General features: G+C 43.0%; 2 protein-coding genes across 3 annotated transcripts; one reads left to right on the forward strand and one right to left on the reverse strand.

Moving 5' to 3' along the window:
• Positions 1-13: 13 nt before the first annotated feature.
• On the forward strand, positions 14-6709 carry LOC6574778 (chaoptin). Of its 2 annotated transcripts, none has more exons than XM_032728182.2 (15): positions 14-102; positions 1069-1305; positions 1356-2069; positions 2127-2302; positions 2500-2634; positions 2720-2948; positions 3008-3617; positions 3678-3808; positions 3925-4181; positions 4239-4380; positions 4464-4822; positions 4884-5307; positions 5550-5791; positions 5852-6038; positions 6121-6709. In XM_032728182.2, the coding sequence occupies exons 1-15, from the start codon at positions 100-102 to the stop codon at positions 6220-6222; spliced, it is 3948 nt and encodes a 1315-aa protein (XP_032584073.1). In that variant the 5' UTR covers positions 14-99; the 3' UTR covers positions 6223-6709. The 2 variants fall into 2 exon arrangements, with proteins under 2 accessions (XP_032584073.1, XP_002000806.3); XM_002000770.4 differs by having other exon boundaries at positions 2729-2948.
• Positions 6710-7642: 933 nt separating this feature from the next.
• LOC6574779 (probable 2-oxoglutarate dehydrogenase E1 component DHKTD1 homolog, mitochondrial) lies at positions 7643-16321 on the reverse strand. Its single transcript, XM_002000771.4, has 12 exons — positions 16074-16321; positions 12642-12771; positions 12341-12512; positions 11996-12215; positions 10565-10726; positions 10370-10443; positions 9538-10308; positions 9019-9436; positions 8636-8959; positions 8139-8327; positions 7962-8047; positions 7643-7879 (listed from the first exon to the last, which is right to left on the reverse strand). The coding sequence occupies exons 1-12, from the start codon at positions 16195-16197 to the stop codon at positions 7775-7777; spliced, it is 2775 nt and encodes a 924-aa protein (XP_002000807.1). The 5' UTR covers positions 16198-16321; the 3' UTR covers positions 7643-7774.
• Between the last annotated feature and the right edge of the window lie 572 nt (positions 16322-16893).

The following is a 16893-nucleotide window of genomic DNA, read 5'->3' on the forward strand; positions in this document are numbered from 1 at the left end:
AATATATGCAAAAATAAGCAAAAGAAAGCCTTGTTCATTTATTTAATTTAACTACAGTCTAAATGCCAATTATCGCGCACCGATAATCCAATTAACAAAATGGTGTGTATTATACAAGACAGTGCATATATGGAGAAAAAAGAAAAACAATCTCTGGATTGTTAAAGAAATATTACTTCTGTTAATAAAAAAAACTAACTTAATCTAATATACCATTTTTAATAGAAATATAAAAACTATCAATTGATACCTACAAAGGACTTTCTTGGTATATGTACTTCCTGAGAAAATTTATGTAGATGTTCATGAGTTATCGTAAAAAAGAAAAAAATTTTTGTGTCGTGGTGAAGAGTACATTTTCTTAGACCTATTCTTATTCAAAAAAAGAATTATGAATTGCTTATAACAGACTGAAACTATCTAAAGCGAGTTATATATGAGAATGCGTCTCAATTACTGGGATTAAAATAATTTAGAAAACTATAGAATGAAATACTAAAAGCTGAAAACTTCACTGTTGATAGGTGTTAGTATTTTGTATTTCTGGAAAGCAACACTTTCTGTTGAATAATCAGTGCAGACTTTTCGATATTTTGGATCAATCTAATAGAGAACTATATTTATTCAGCAATAATGAGTCCAATTATTATGTTGGTTTTCCTTAAAGTCTTACTAAATAAGTATATTAGCAAATTTCGTTATCCTGCTATGTACAGATATTCTCTAACTGAGGAAGCCAAATTTACCGTGAAAGCCTTGCAAAATGTAGAATCCTCTGGCAGTGTATTGAATACTAAATGTGGAATACATAAAAAGGATAGAGGACATTTAATACCCTACGCACGTACCGTAAAAGTGCAAGCCTTCTCTTTCTTTTTTGCTCAAGGGTTGAATTATTCGCTTGACCACGAAACAAAGAAAACTAAAGAAAGAGCCAAAAACCACGCGAAGCCCCTCAAAGCCAACAGACTTTAGCACTTCCTTAAATATTGTATTTACAATCTGGCTTTGCCGCAATGAATCCCTAAGACTTCAACTGGTTATCCATCCATTTCAACTCTTTCTCAGGGTCTGGAGTTCTTCTTTAAGTTCGGCTATGCGTTTCTAACCATAACGCTTATTATCATGATATGGATGTCCTTAGCGCGTGCCTCGTTGTTCAGTCGCGAGATGGAGGAGACTCGCTACCCGCCGTGCACATACAATGTGATGTGCACATGCAGCAAATCCTCGACAGATCTGGGCATTGTGCATTGCAAGAATGTGCCATTCCCTGCACTGCCGCGCATGGTTAACCAGTCCAAGGTAGGTGTAGCTCAATCGTTATACTGCAGTTGAGCTAATCTCTGTAATAGGTTTTCATGCTGCACATGGAAAACACGGGTCTGCGCGAGATCGAGCCCTACTTTCTACAGTCGACGGGCATGTATCGACTTAAGATTTCGGGCAATCATTTGACTGAAATACCAGATGATGCCTTTACCGGCTTGGAGCGATCCCTGTGGGAGCTCATATTGCCACAGAACGATCTAGTTGAGATACCCTCAAAGTCGTTGCGTCACCTGCAAAAGCTGAGAGTTCTGGATCTATCTCAAAATCATATAACGACCATTCACCACGATTCGTTTCGTGGGTTGGAGGAATCGCTGCAAACTTTGATTCTGGGCGAGAATTGCATCTCCATGCTCATGTCGCACAGTTTTTCGGGTCTGCTGAATCTGGAGACCTTGGATTTGAGCGGCAATAATCTATTCGAGATCGATCCGAATGTCTTTGTGGATGGAATGCCTAGACTGACGCGTCTGCTGCTCACGGACAATATACTGTCGGAGATACCCTATGATGCACTGGGCCCGCTGAAGAGCCTGCGCACTTTGGATATATCACACAATGTCATTTGGTCACTGAGCGGCAATGAGACCTACGACATAAAGGCTAGCACCAAACTGAACCTGGACAATCTGCACCTGGAGTATAATCACATAGAAGTGCTGCCGCCGAACTCGTTCAAGTATTTCGATACAGTCAATAGAACCTTCTTCGATGGCAATCCCATACATACGCTTAAGGTGGGTGCTGCCAGACAGTGGATTAGGTATATAAATACTCTACTTTTTTTTTTATAGGACGATGCCTTCAAGCCAGCTCGGATACGTGAGATTTATATGCGCTATTGTGGTCTGACCAATATCTCGCCCATGGCTTTCGATAGTCTGGTGAACAGTTTACAGATTTTAGATCTGTCTGGCAACAATTTAACCAAGCTGCATCACAAGCTATTCAACAATTTCGATGTCTTGAGGTGAGTTGGTTGGAAGAAACAAGAAGAAGAAGGAAAAAAATCAGCCCCTAATCCGATTGTCCGGTACCCTACAATGTGGGGCTTCGCCAATGTGGGCTAAGTGTGTGACCCGGTTTCGAAGAACGTGACGAGAAACGATATAACAATAAGCGGCTATAATTGACGAAACCAATCCACCCGTTCTGTGCCCATTACAGGGTCATTAGCATGCGCGACAATAAGATCAAAATCCCGAAGCCCACGGAAACGTTTAATGCCATGCACTATACGCTGCTCAAGCTGGACCTCAGTGGAGATCGCAATGATCCGACCAATTTGCAAACGCTACGCAAGTAAGTGGACCCCAGCACAATTGAGTTCCTGCTCCCCACACACCCTTTACCCGAGCAAATCGATCTTGTATTTATTTTCAAAAAGTATGACCAGAATGCGGAACATGCGCTCGCTGTCCATTTCGCGCATGGGCACCACCTCTGTGGGTCCGGAGGACTTTAAGGACTTTGGCGTTGAGCTCGAGGACTTGCAGATAACACGCGCCAGCCTCTCGGGCATTCAGTCCCACGCCTTTAAGCATGTGCGTGGTCTGAAGCGATTGGACTTCAGTGAGAATGGAATCTCCAGCATTGAGAACGATGCATTCCATGAGGTGGGAGTAATTGGGGGAGTGACTGCAACGAATTACTGAATGGTGTCTTCTCCTTACAGATCGGACACTCTCTCATTTCGCTAAAGATGGCCCATGGCTATTCCGGCAGTGCCCTGCCCGCCGAGCCCCTGCGCCATTTGACCTCCCTGCAGGAGCTGGACTTTAGCAACAATCATATTAGCACCATGAGCGACACGAGCTTCCATTTTCTGAAGAACTTGCGTTTGCTGGAGCTGCACGACAATCGCATTGAGCAGGTGCTCAAGGGCACTTTCCAGGGCGACATACACTCCAAGCTGGAGGAGATCTCGCTGCGTTTCAATCATCTCACATCCATTTCGCAGCACACGTTCTTCGATCTGGAAGCGCTGCGCAAGCTGCAGCTGGATGACAATAAGATTGACAAGGTGGAGCGACGCGCCTTCATGAACCTGGACGAGCTGGAGTATCTGAGTCTGCGCGGCAACAAGCTGAGCAATTTGGCCGATGAGTCCTTCCAAAACCTGCCCAAGCTGGAGATACTCGACATGGCGTTCAATCAGCTGCCCAACTTTAACTTTGACTACTTCGACCAAGTGGGCACCTTGTCGAATCTGAATGTCAACGTCAGCCACAATCAAATCAAGCAGCTGATGTACAACTCCTCTTGGAGTGGCCGCAATGAGCATGGTAAGGGAGATCAGTGAGATTCCTGGTATATTCAGTATACTAAAATGTTTCCTTCTATAGGTGGCATGTATCACTCGAATATCAAGATATTGGACTTGTCGCACAATAACATCTCCATCATATTTCCTGGCTACTTCCGACCCGCCGAGATCTCGCTGACCCATCTGCATCTGGGCTACAATTCGCTTATGGTGGGTATTTTCTCTCTCTCTCTCTCTCTCTCTCTCTCTCTCTCTCTCTCTCTCTCTCTCTCTCTCTCTCTCTCTGTCAGTATCTATAATTAATCTTAAAAACTTTCTTCTTTTAGAACACCACCCGCGACGTCTTTGGCAATATGCCGCATCTGCAGTGGCTGGATTTGAGCTACAATTGGATACATGAATTGGACTTTGATGCCTTTAAGAATACCAAACAGCTGCAGCTGGTCTACTTTGACCACAACTACTTGACTGACATACCCCAGGATATATTCAAGCCCGTTCATAGCCTGCGCATTGTGGACTTTTCCCACAACAGGCTGCGTGGCCTGCCAGACAATTTGTTCTACAACGGCGGCATGGAAAAGTGAATGACTGAGAAATTCACCAAGTAACTTTTCTAATTGAATATACCCTTTTGCAGATTGGATGTCTCGCACAATATGCTACTGAAGATACCGTCTTCCTCGCTGTCCAGCTTAGCCGCATTGACCCTGTGCGAGCTGCATCTGTCCAATAATTTTATCTCTACCATACACAGCATGGATCTGTCCAATAAGTTTAGGGTGAGTAAGGACGAAATATTCGTCAAGCTCTCCCATCTCTACATTTAATCCTATCGAAATTTCCTCCTATTTATGTCTTTTAGTCTCTGCGTTACTTGGACATCTCCTACAACTATTTGCTGAGAATAGACGACGCGGTATTTGCCACGATGCCCAAGCTAGCTGTTCTGGATCTCTCACATAACCGCGATCTTAAGGTTATGGACAAATCATTCATGGGTCTGGAAACATCGTTGATTAAGCTCGGCCTGGAGAATGTATCTCTAAGCACGGTGCCCGAAATACGTCTGAAATATCTGCGCGAGTTCCGACTGGGCTACAATGAGCTGCCCTCCATTCCACAGGAGCTGGCCAGTAATATGACCAATCTACGCATGCTGGATCTCTCCAACAATGACCTGACCAACGTACCCTTAATGACGCAATCCCTGCCCCATTTGCGGTGAGTGCGGCAAGAGTTTCTCCTGCAGCCCAGAACTGATTTGAGCATCTGTTTACTGCAGTCGTCTGATGCTGTCTGGCAATCCCATTACCTCGCTGAACAACAACAGCTTCGACGGCGTGAACGAGGACCTGGAAATGCTGGATATATCCAATTTCCGTTTGCACTACTTCGAGTATGGCTGCCTCGACTCGCTGCCCCATTTGCGCTCGCTCAAGCTAACCGCCTACTCGCACCTGGAGCACTTCAATATACCCCATCTGCTGCGCCATCATCACAATATCCGTGAGCTCTGGATTGAGGCCCCGCAGCCCTTCACACGCATCGTGAAGAAGGGCTCTGGACCAACGCAGGAAATGCAGACCCTGCAGCTGGGCATGCCCACAGATCTGCAGCGCGAAATGGAGGGACATCTGCCCTCCAAGCTGACCAACATTACATTCAGTGGACCCCAGTTCACAAATCTTAATGAGCACATATTGCGGGTGAGTTTTCGGCAATTGAAAATTATAGATTTATTCCTTTGAATATTGTGATTTATCTAGAATCTGTCTGTAGATATAGATATCTATCATATAGATATATGCAAATAGTTTTACATTTCTGAAAATATATATTTATGAGCTCTAGCAATAACTATTTCATTTCTTTGAAATACATTTGATTTTGGCCTAAGAATATACCGTATTATTTAATATTGCATCATATCGTTTTCTTTCCTGAACAGGGCATGCGTTCGCCTTATCTCTATATGCAGCTCTTCAATACCTCGCTGCAAGCTCTGCCGCCGAACTTCTTTAAGCACATGGGTCGCGTTCGAAATATATCCCTGGACATACGCTATCACAATCGCAACTTGAAGAAAATACCCAATCCAAATACGGGTGCCGTGCCTTATCTGCCTAATAGCGTTTTTCTCACCGATCTCAAGATGTCGCACACGGATCTCAATTGCGATTGCGATTTGGGGTATGTGAGGAAATTCCACTTTATTCGAATATAAGATTTTGATATATTTGATTTATTTAGTTGGGTGGAGTTCTGGCAGCGCAAACGTCGTCAATATATTTGCTCTTCGCAGACCTGGACCGACACGGTTTTCCGCACCTTTATGAATTCACCTTGCCAGGTGTACGGTAGACACAATTGCGATGACCATGACGACGATCTGCGAGAGACGCGATGTGATAATAAAGGCGGACAGCAGCTACTTGAGGTGAGCTGCGTGAAAGATATACGATTCCATAGGTGATATATTGATATGATTGTACTTTAACCATAACACTTCTACTTTCTAGGCTCTGAAGTTTGATCTGGAATGTGGCTGGGATAATGCCAATTGTCGAGAAACTGCCATGGTTATAGTTGCCGTTTGTTTGGCATTTGTGTTCTGGATGTGACTTCTGTACTTTGCATATAAGACGTCCACCGACTTTTACAATATTCTAGAGAAGGTCTATGGCAGACAAGTCATTTAAGCTTCTGCCAACTGCAACATCTAGAATTTAAGCGTGATGAGAGACTTTGTTTCAATACCTTGTTTTTGTTTGTTCGGCTTTTTAATCCTTTTTACCGATCTTTAGAGTCCTTGGTATCGCCTTATATGTAGAAACCCTCCATATACTCTAGACACACACTCCAAACTCCATTAAAACCATTTGCACTCTTCTACTCATTTCAGTTTGTAGTAATTATTCAAATAAGCACTTGTCTTAATTTCTTTTCTATGTAATCCACCTATGTTAGGCCTTATACTATCTAATCCCCGATTTACGACCACATTTATATCTAGAACTACTTAAGTTAAGTCACGTCGCTGCTTAAAAAATTTCAATTGAAAGTCTGTAAAATGTTTCATAAACATAATAAATATTTACGATAGGTTAACTGGTCTTCCTGTCTCATTTAGTTTCATTTTTTTTTCTCTTTTTCTCTTTTTCTATTGGGTTTGCTTTTCCTGTCATCAGCTTGGACTTTGAAATGAGTCCAAAGCAACAACAGACCGATGAACACAAATGCCATGCGAAACAACAAAAGCAACATTAAGTAATTAAAAACTTTTGCTTAAAGTTTCAACGTGTTTTTTGCACTGACGATAAATTATTATGTAATGCCACATTGAACTTTCTGCCACCGCCTTTTATGGCACGCGACAGTGTTTTTTTTTTATATCGTAATACCCTGAAACCATTAATAATAGGAAATCAGGGTATAATTATTATGTGAAAATGTATGTTACAGGTAGAAAGAGGTGTTATAGAGCTTATAAATTATTATTATATTGTTATTAGATACTAGACACTAGATACTAGATATTAGATACTAGACACTAGATACTAGATACTAGATACTAGATACTAGATACTAGATACTAGATACTAGATACTAGATACTAGATACTAGATACTAGATACTAGATACTAGATACTAGATACTAGATACTAGATACTAGATACTAGATACTAGATACTAGATACTAGATACTAGATACTAGATACTAGATACTAGATACTAGATACTAGATACTAGATACTAGATACTAGATACTAGATACTAGATACTAGATACTAGATACTAGATACTAGATACTAGATACTAGATACTAGATACTAGATAGATACTAGATACTAGATACTAGATACTAGATACTAGATACTAGATACTAGATACTAGATACTAGATACTAGATACTAGATACTAGATACTAGATACTAGATACTAGATACTAGATACTAGATACTAGATACTAGACACTAGATACTAGATACACCATAGAATTACCCAAGTCAAGTCTATCAAGTGCAGATTAGAGCACAACAATTTGTGTTTGCTGTTCTTTATTTTCGGCAGTTTTATTGAGCTAAAGTACTTTGTGATATATGGACGGGCGCATGGCGCGGGGACAACAGAGGAGGGGGAGGGAAGGCCGTGTCCGGCAGCGGCGGTATCGCACTAAAGTTCAAATGGAGCTGCAACAATTTCATCAACTTCCCGTTTATGCACTTTGCCAATGCCCGTGGCGGGCGTGGGCGCCTCGCAGCGGCCGCAATAGTGGAGCTGTGGGCATGTGTGTGTGTTTAAATATGTATGTATGTATGTATGTATGTAAATATATATGTGTGTGGGTGGTGGTGCTTACTTGCTTGCCAATTAAATTTTCAAAGCGTGGCCGCACAAATGTCCAGGCGCCCATGTTACGATGCTCTTCCTGGCTCCAGACGAAACCTGGGATAAAGAGCGAGAGAGAGAGACGGGGATAGAGAGAGGGGGCTTCATGTCACAAACGTATTCCCTGCAAGTTTATGTTCGCACTTACTCTGCACATTGCCATATTGTGCCAGCTGGGCCTGCAGCTCCTGCACTGGGAATGGGCAGAGGGACTCTAGGCGCACAATGGCCGTGTCCTGAATCTGACGTTTGGCGCGTTCCTCGACCAGATTGTAGTAGTGCTTGCCACTGCAGATGATGACCTTGCGCACCTGTTCCGGCTGCACAGTGCTGTCACCTGGAAAATTGTGAGAGAACATGGGTCAAAGCGAGTCAGGGCAGTAAATGTGCTCTCTGACTCAAAATAAGCTACTTTGAAAGATGAGGCATTTATCATACGCTACCTGTAGGTAAAAAGTAATCATACTATTGAGCAACACGAATAAAATATAGAAAAACATACAGACATACAAATAGGCTCCCAGATATGGAGTTAGATGTTCCTAATCGAAATGATATGCTCTTTGTGGTTAGCCCAAGTTTCCTTTGCTTTATTCACTTCACACCGATTTGCAAAGATTTCCGGACTAAAGCGTCCATACTCACCTATAACATTTTGGAAGAGCGTGCCCGGCTGGAAGTCCTCGTGTGTGGAGGTCGCAGCTGGCAGACGGAGCAACGTCTTGGGCGCTACCACCACCAACGGCTTACGGAAATTTCTCGCCAGCTGGCGACGCAAAACGTGGTAGTACTGAGCCGGTGTCGTGGGATTGACTACATGAATGTTGACGCTGTCGCCATCTGGAGCTGTTTCCTTGGAGTCGCAGAGCTGCAGAAAACGTTCAATGCGGCAGGAGCTGTGCTCGGAGGCCGCGCCATCGTAGCCGTGGGGCAGCAGCATGACCAAGGCATTCGATTCCATCCATTTGCCTGTTTATGAAGAAGAGATTAAACAAGTTTTAGCTTACTTATGGCCATCCGGTACTCACTCTCGCCGGAGACTATGAAAGCATCGATGATGATTTGGGCGCCATTGGCAAAGTCACCAAACTGCGCCTCCCAAATAATCAAATTCTGCGGATTATCTATGGCCATGCCGTACTCGAAGCCCAGCACTGCCTCCTCGGACAATATGCTGTGCGCCAGCTCCAGTTTGCCACCGTTGCCGCCTTCCATATGGTTGAGCGGCACATACATCTCATTGGTCTGCTGATCCACCAGCATGGCATGGCGATGAGAGAAGGTGCCACGCCCCACATCCTCGCCACTAAGGCGCACATTGTGACCCTGATACATCAGACTGCCAATGGCCAGCGCCTCAGCGGTGGCCCAGTCTATTTTGGCGCCAGCCTCCAGTTTCTTGAGTCTGCCTTGAATAAACGTTTTGTGCAGATGTGGATGTATGTTCTGAAAAGGGGAATTTCCGATCAAATCTGAATGACTTCTTTGAAATGTTAAAATCCTCCCAAAATACAAGCGGCAGTCTCTCTCTGTATTCTACTACTCACAAAGTCATCAGGGAAGGCGACACTCTGCTGGCCAATCCAGTGCAGTAGACCGTAATCCAGACCCGTATCCCAGTAGGTGAGTTCATTGGCGGGCGCCAGCTGCAGTCCCGCCCACTGCTGCTCAAAGTAGCTTGCGGGCGGCTGATAGCTGGGCGCCAAGGACAATTCCTCGTTCAGGTAGGACATGTACTGCTCTCGCATTTGCTTAGCTTGCTCGACGCTGAGCACGCCCTGCTTGGCCAGCTCTGCAGCATACAGGTCTGGCACGGACTGGCGCTGGTGGACAATTTTATAGACCAGTGGATTGGTGAAGGTCGGATCGTCTAGCTCGTTGTGGCCCCAGCGACGATAGCAGTTCAGATCAATGAAGACGTCCTTGCGGAACTCGCGTTGATAGCGGAACGCGAGGTTGGTAATGCGTATCAGTGCCTCAGGATCATCGCCATTGACATGGAAGACGGGCGCCTGAATGGTCTTGGCCAGATCGGAGGTGTATTCGGTGGAGCGTCCGCGCTCTCCGGGTGTGGTAAAACCCACCTGATTGTTAACAATCAGATGCAGGCTGCCGCCCACCTCAAAGTGCGGCACGTAGGCCATGTTGAGGCATTCCTGATTGATGCCCTGACCGGCAAAGGCTGCATCTCCATGGAGGATCACATTCAAAACATGTTGGCCAAAGGGTTCGGCGCTCTCCGAATCTGTGTTAAAGGCGCCTTCCCTGCGACTCTGCTGCTTGGAGCGCGTCTTGCCCATGGCCACGGGATTGGCGGCCTGATAAAGAGAGGCAAATGGAGTTAGGGCCGTCTCGATTTTGCATAGCACCAAGACCCACCTCCAGATGCGAAGGATTTCGCACCATGCTAAAGTTGATGCTTCTGCCAAGCACTTGGAGCTGCTCCGAAACATCTGCGTAAGATGTGGGTTTGATTAAATTACGCATACGTCGCGTCTGCCCGAAGAGCACCCCTCCCTTCGCCATCGCCCCCTCGGCGCCCAGCAATACATTTCTAATAAAAGTTTCACTTACGGAAGTGACTTATGACGTCCGACATGGCCTCAATGTCGTCGGCAAACTCCGAAGCGCCGCTGAGTTTGCGAAAAACTTTTGCCGGCCGCATGTTCAGCAGCACCGCCTGCAGGGAGGTGCGTCCGCGGTGGGGCATGGCCAGCACCACATGCTCAATGTTAGCTGTTGTTGTTGTCATTGTTGTTGTTGTTGTCAGCGTAGGTGGGCGAATGGCAATGGAACAAAGTTTTTGGAAGAAAATCGGATTAGGGTTAAAACAAGCGTGCGGCGAAATACGCGTGGATTATATCATAAGCACGTACATAAATTTATAAATATATATGTATCTATATATGTATGTACATAAATTTATAAATATATATGTATCTATATATGTATGTATATGTATGTATGTTTGTATATGTATGTGTAAATGTTATTGTTATAACTACGCAACAGATCCTATAATAAACTGGAAACTGAATTTGGCTACAAACTTTTGCATGGATATTACTTTCTACTTGTAGAAGTTCTTGGATTTTGATATATGTACATGTTCTGTCCGAATGTCGGAAATGATATGTTAGGCAAGGATAGGAAAATAGAGCGATGGAAGGGCAGAAATTTGTTGAGAGTTGATGTAGTTTGTTCTTGCTGTGTGTTGACCAGCAATTCTTGTTTAATCGTTTGTACATAGGTCTGTTTATATGTAATTTTTAATTGCCAAGAATTCTAATCAGTTTATTTCGAAGCATGGAGAAATACAGTCGAATCTTAGTATAACGACTCCGCTTATAGCGTCTGGTTACGGTTATTGCCTAAACAAATTCTGATCCCCGAACAAACTTACTTTTGTTATAGCGTCTTACCAACGGTGCCGTTGGCTTCGTTAGAATCCGATTCTACTGCACTTCCATACATGAATGAAATCCATCTGTGATTTACTAATTTAATTATTCATAAATCACAATTTCTATTTAACCTTTTTATTTGTTGTTGTCTCTACACTACTCTTCATACTAATTTCATTTATCATATCCATTTATCTATTTCAAGACTTCCTAGACATCTTCCTGCTTCTTCATTAATTTCAACAACCTCAGCATGTTTCTTCAGTGACACCAGTGTTTAAGCTAAGTTAGGATAGGTTCTTCGGTTAGTCTCTTAAGTTCATTAAAGATAAGTACAGCTGAAACACTATTTAAATCAAATCTATCAAAAAAACATCGTGGGTCACTTAGATAGAAGACGTTCGAGCTATGTTCTAGTTGAATCCCCGCAGGAAAGTATCATTTAATAAACATTTTCAATTGCCTCAAATTCCCGACTTGTTATATATTATCTTCAATTATTGTTGACATTTTCTCTTAGGGTCCGATGAGGTGAGGCACATGTATTTCATTTTGTCACCCAATTGGGAGAGCGCTGCGAGCGACTTGCTGCTGAACTGACCTTGAACGCTGTCGCGCAGGAGTTGCCAAAAGAAGGCCAACATGGACTCGGCGCCCTCGCCGCTGTAGCGCTTGACCGTGGGAAATTTGAGGGCCATGAAATTATCCCATGCCTGGGACTTAATTAGCAGCTCGGCGATTTCGCAGCGCTCCGTCGACTGCAGCTGGCGCTCGGACAGAGACTCAAAGTTCTTGGCCAGCCATTCGCGCTCCTCGGTGTCCTGTCGGGCAGGTTTATATTACATTTCTTTCGTTTCGTTTCGCTTATTTGAGTTTTTTTTTTTTTTTTTTTTTTTTGTGTATAGCTGTCTCAGCAGTTTTATATATGAATTATACGAGTGCTTACCTCGACGTAGGCGAACTCGGCGCTGGCCGAGCTGCTGCAGTAAATGTCGCGCAGCAGCTGCTCCAACTGGGCAACGTTCTGGGCATTCGCCGGCGCACTGAGGAGGCCAGCGGTGCGCACCGTTTGCTGTGTCTGCAGTCCATAAAATGCGGGATTTAATTCCTGCAGCTCGCTGCAAAAGGCCACATAGCACATTGACAATACAAAGGAGCCGGCAAGCGAATATACAAAATTATATGATACTTAAAATGGATCCCGGCTCGACTTGGCACGGCACGGCTCGATTTCCCGCATTATTTACCTTTGGCCGCCGGACACTTTGATGCTGATGGGATTTACGGCTGCCAATTTGTGCCCATGCTGGCGAAATGCCTCCACCCAGCGGTAGACGTTGCCCTGTGCATTGCGCGACTCCTTCACCTCCTCGGGCACTGAAACACATGCGTAAATATATATATATACATATATTTTCATTCTCAGTTATAAATTATTAAAAAGTAAATGCACAGAGACAAAGAAAGAGAACGAGTGAGAGGGAGGGGGAGAGAGAGCGAATTGTATTGCCAACGTGTGTGGCCTATGCGAATTTATTGGCTTTTTATTTTTATTGCATAAACATTTGGGCTTAGGTTCAATGCGCGGCTAAAGTCAAGACGGGCATATTAGCTCTTGCAAGTCTTGGGGGGTTTAAAAAAAAAAAAAAAAAAAAAAAAAAACAAATTTACAAATTATATCTAAGTGTATTTCGAAAATAATGTTGATGCTTATGGCAAAATTTTGTTTTTTAAAATTAAATTAAAAATTTCTTTCTATTTTGTTACATATCTAACTCTAAAGAGCATTAGAGCTTCGTTGTTAAGTAAATAAATGTTTGGTTTGCAGCTATATTTAAGTGAGATATGGTATTTGGTGTGTGTTTTTTATGGGGTTTGCCTTTTTTATGGTATTTTTTTTTTTCGGGGGCTAAGCCGTTGATAGCTCGTTGCTGTTTAGGTGTTTATGTGCCAAAGTGTTATCCCGCTTAAAGGATGTGTGAGTGTGAGTGTGCGTGTGTGTGTGTGTGCACTCTAAGTCGATTACGAAGTGCTTGACGCAGGCAGGCAGGATCATTTGACAGTTTTCCGAGCACTTACTTGAAAATGCATTAAAATGTAATATGCTTTAACAATTTATGCAATGCGTTGACAAAATTACATTCCTTTTCGCCTTTTATTTTGCTGGTAATAAATCAATTTATTGTGGCAGGACATGCAGGTCCTGCCGCTGTTGTTGCGCAAGTCAAGCACACAATGAATGATGAATGATATTTGTGGCGAAGATATTTCATCTTGAGCGTGCAAATATTATTGAACCAACGAGCAGAGCACAGACATAATGGCAAACCTGACAGTTATATATGAGACAGATAGACAGAGAGAGAGGGAGAGAGTTGGAAGGAGAGCGCGTACAATAAAAAAGTGCAAGCAAGTCCTTGATCCCACCCATTGAGCAATGGCTACTAGGTTGTTGGATGAGAAATCCGAGCCGATGTTGGCCGTTTGATTGGACGCTGTCAACTGAATTAAAAAGAAGCTCGCAGCGTGCATTGTGCAGCTCGCAGCTCGCAGTTCGCAGTTCGCAGCTGGCAGCTGATGTCATACAATAAACTGGCATCAAGTCCACAAGCAATTGAGTCATGTCGTCGTGGTCCGGCAGGTTGTGCAGGACAAGTGCTCAAAGGAACTGCCAAACAACATTCCAGTTGACTTCAGTCAAAGTCATGCCATTGTTCGCCGGTATTTGATCAAGTTGGCCACCGTGAGCACGTACAGATAGAGAAATATCCGGGTGGGTTCTGCTTACTTTCAAAATAAGATGGGAAAAGGTGAGGGGCTAGAGGTGTAAGATTTGCCTATTTAGTGAAGTGTCCCAACTTAAGTCTGCTATCTAAAAAGTTGTACCTGTACTGAAAGGGATTTTATTTTTAGGTTAGATAAACCATTAACTTGGTCCTTGGTAAACCAGACTTTACATTCTGCATATACAATATATGGCAACTATATACTTAAATTTTGCCTCGATTCTAGCATGGAATGATTGACCTAGGCGTTTGCAAAAACTATACCACAACTAATGGACTATATCACATATTAACCTTTGTGCAGTGTAGCACTATTATTTTTGTGAACAAATCTGCACATTTTGCATATATATTATCTAATACGGAAGCTGACTCTAAACCGATTAAAGTTGAACATATCAATCCATAAGCTTCTGAGTGCAAAAGTTCAGTTTCTTTTCTGTCATATTGCGTGCCTTTCTCATTCTCATTCTCCCTCTCTCTCTGTTCATCTCTCTTTGCATGTTGATAAGAGTCCTCACCTAGCCCTTTCCCACCTTTACACACCTTTACACCCTCATTCACTGAGCACTGCCAATTGTGTGGTTCTCTCTAAGTCCTGGCTGGAGACTCAGAAGTCCAATTCGCAATTTTTGGGCTTTTGTTTGCACAACTTTGTTATTTTGCTGTGCACACACGCGCACACACACACGCACAGGCGCCCACACATACGCATACATAGGTACACACGCATGTGTATTCATGTGCGTACGTGTGGTTTGCTTAGCTGGCCATCGTTTTTGCAACTGAAAATCGTTTTAATCATGGGCTAGCCCGATGGCAGAGCCTAATGATTGACTTTATTGGCAAACTCCGTTGCTGTCATGTTAGTTTTCCATTGAAAAATCATAGCTTAGGAAAAACTGTTTCCCTTACCTCAAAAAGATTTACTCTTATGTGAGATAGCTAACTTGAAATTAGATCTTATAGGTTCCAAGATCGATGCGGTCACACATATGGACAGACGGACAGATGGACGTATGGATGAACAGACGGACGGACGGGCGGACGGCCGGTCAGAAAGTGGTAAATCGACTCAGTTTATCGTCCGGATCTAGATTATATACTCTATATTCCACGCCTTCTTCTGCCTGCTACACACACTTTAACAAAACAATTATACCCTGATTTTCAATTTTCCATGGGTTCAGGGTATAAAAATATAAATTTGAAAATTACTTTATAAATGAGCTTATTTTATTTTATTAGTTTCTTCTTTGTTTTAAAAGCTGATTTTAATGAAGCTATACAACTTCTGCGCAGTTTTTTATAATTAAACGTTACTGTAATATTCGTAAATTTTTGTTTGAGCAAACTTAAACAAACTGCAACAGGTTGCTGCACACATGTTCGATGTGCGTATGCAAAGTGTTCGAGCTTCGAGGCGATAATTGCATGCGCATCGAACATGTTTGAGCTGCGCGGCGTCTGTTTGTATTTGGTTTGTCCACAGCGATTCGCATTGTTGTTTTTGTATGCGGCTGCTGTCTTTGTCGCTCTTATTGTTGTTGTTGTAGGTAAAGGGTTTGCGGCTGCACTCAAACACGCATTGATAAACAGACAAACACGACATCAACAGAACTGGTCAGAGGTTGTGGACAGCGCCTGCCAGAAAAATATTTTACAGCACAATTACACTTAGTGTTTAGCTTTGTTCGGCTTATCAAATGGGGCTTGCTAAAAAAAAGACGATTGTTATCTCAACACACTGGAAATTTTATATAGCCAGATTATCAAGAAAGCAGCTGCAATCTTTTAGCTGTGAGCTGATTACACTTCTAAATTCGTAGCAAAATTCACTTTCAGGTACAAATGTATAAATTGTCGTTTTATTATGTTTGTTTGTATTAATACCTTTGAAGACGCGCCTGGTCACTGGCCGATAGCCCCACACGCCCACTTTGCTGTGATAGTTGCGCTGTGGGCGTGGCCAATTACTGGCCAATTTACTTCTCGCACTCGCAAAGTTTCGCAGCATTTTATTGATTGTTAGTAAATTTTATGTAGTATTTATTATTTTATTAGTTTTTTTTTCACAGCTGATTTTATGCCCGTCGTCAACTGCCGTCGCTCGCGTTCGACCCAGAACTAAAAGTCATTTCACTCGCTTGAGACCCCCTTGGGCTTCTGCTTTGCTGATAAGCAAAGCGATCAGCGGAGCTCTTTTATATAGAGACAAACACATCAATTTGCTCTCTCTTCTACTTCAGTTTCTCAGTCACTTTGCTTAGTTGGCGTTCAGCCTGGAAATATTGCTCTCTCTTTCTGTGGCAATGTTCCAGCTGAGTTGAGTATATACAAATCGAAGTTAAATTTTCGTTGCATACTTTTAGGCCGTCGACGAAATTCAATATTGTGAAGCCAATTGGAGCTTGCATGTTTGATGGAACGGATTGTGTTAGATGGGATCAAACTAATTAAGTTTTTTTTTTTTTTTATATAAGTGAGATATTCTGACTACTCTCTAATTTAAAGTGTTTAAGCGTGGACAGTGAGATTGATGATATGTTTGGCTATGAAAAGATTCAATGTTTGCAAATGCGGTGTCGGATGATATGCATGGTATGGTAAAGCCGGCTTAATACAGACTCTAAGCTCTTTGATTCGGTTGAAAGTAGAGCTTCATTGGGATCCCGCCCCAAAGCTTAAAGTGCTAATTCAATAATTAATTTTC

This window comes from Drosophila mojavensis, unplaced genomic scaffold (assembly GCF_018153725.1).
Source record: "Drosophila mojavensis isolate 15081-1352.22 unplaced genomic scaffold, ASM1815372v1 contig_231, whole genome shotgun sequence".
In the NCBI taxonomy this organism is placed as follows: domain Eukaryota; kingdom Metazoa; phylum Arthropoda; class Insecta; order Diptera; family Drosophilidae; genus Drosophila; species Drosophila mojavensis.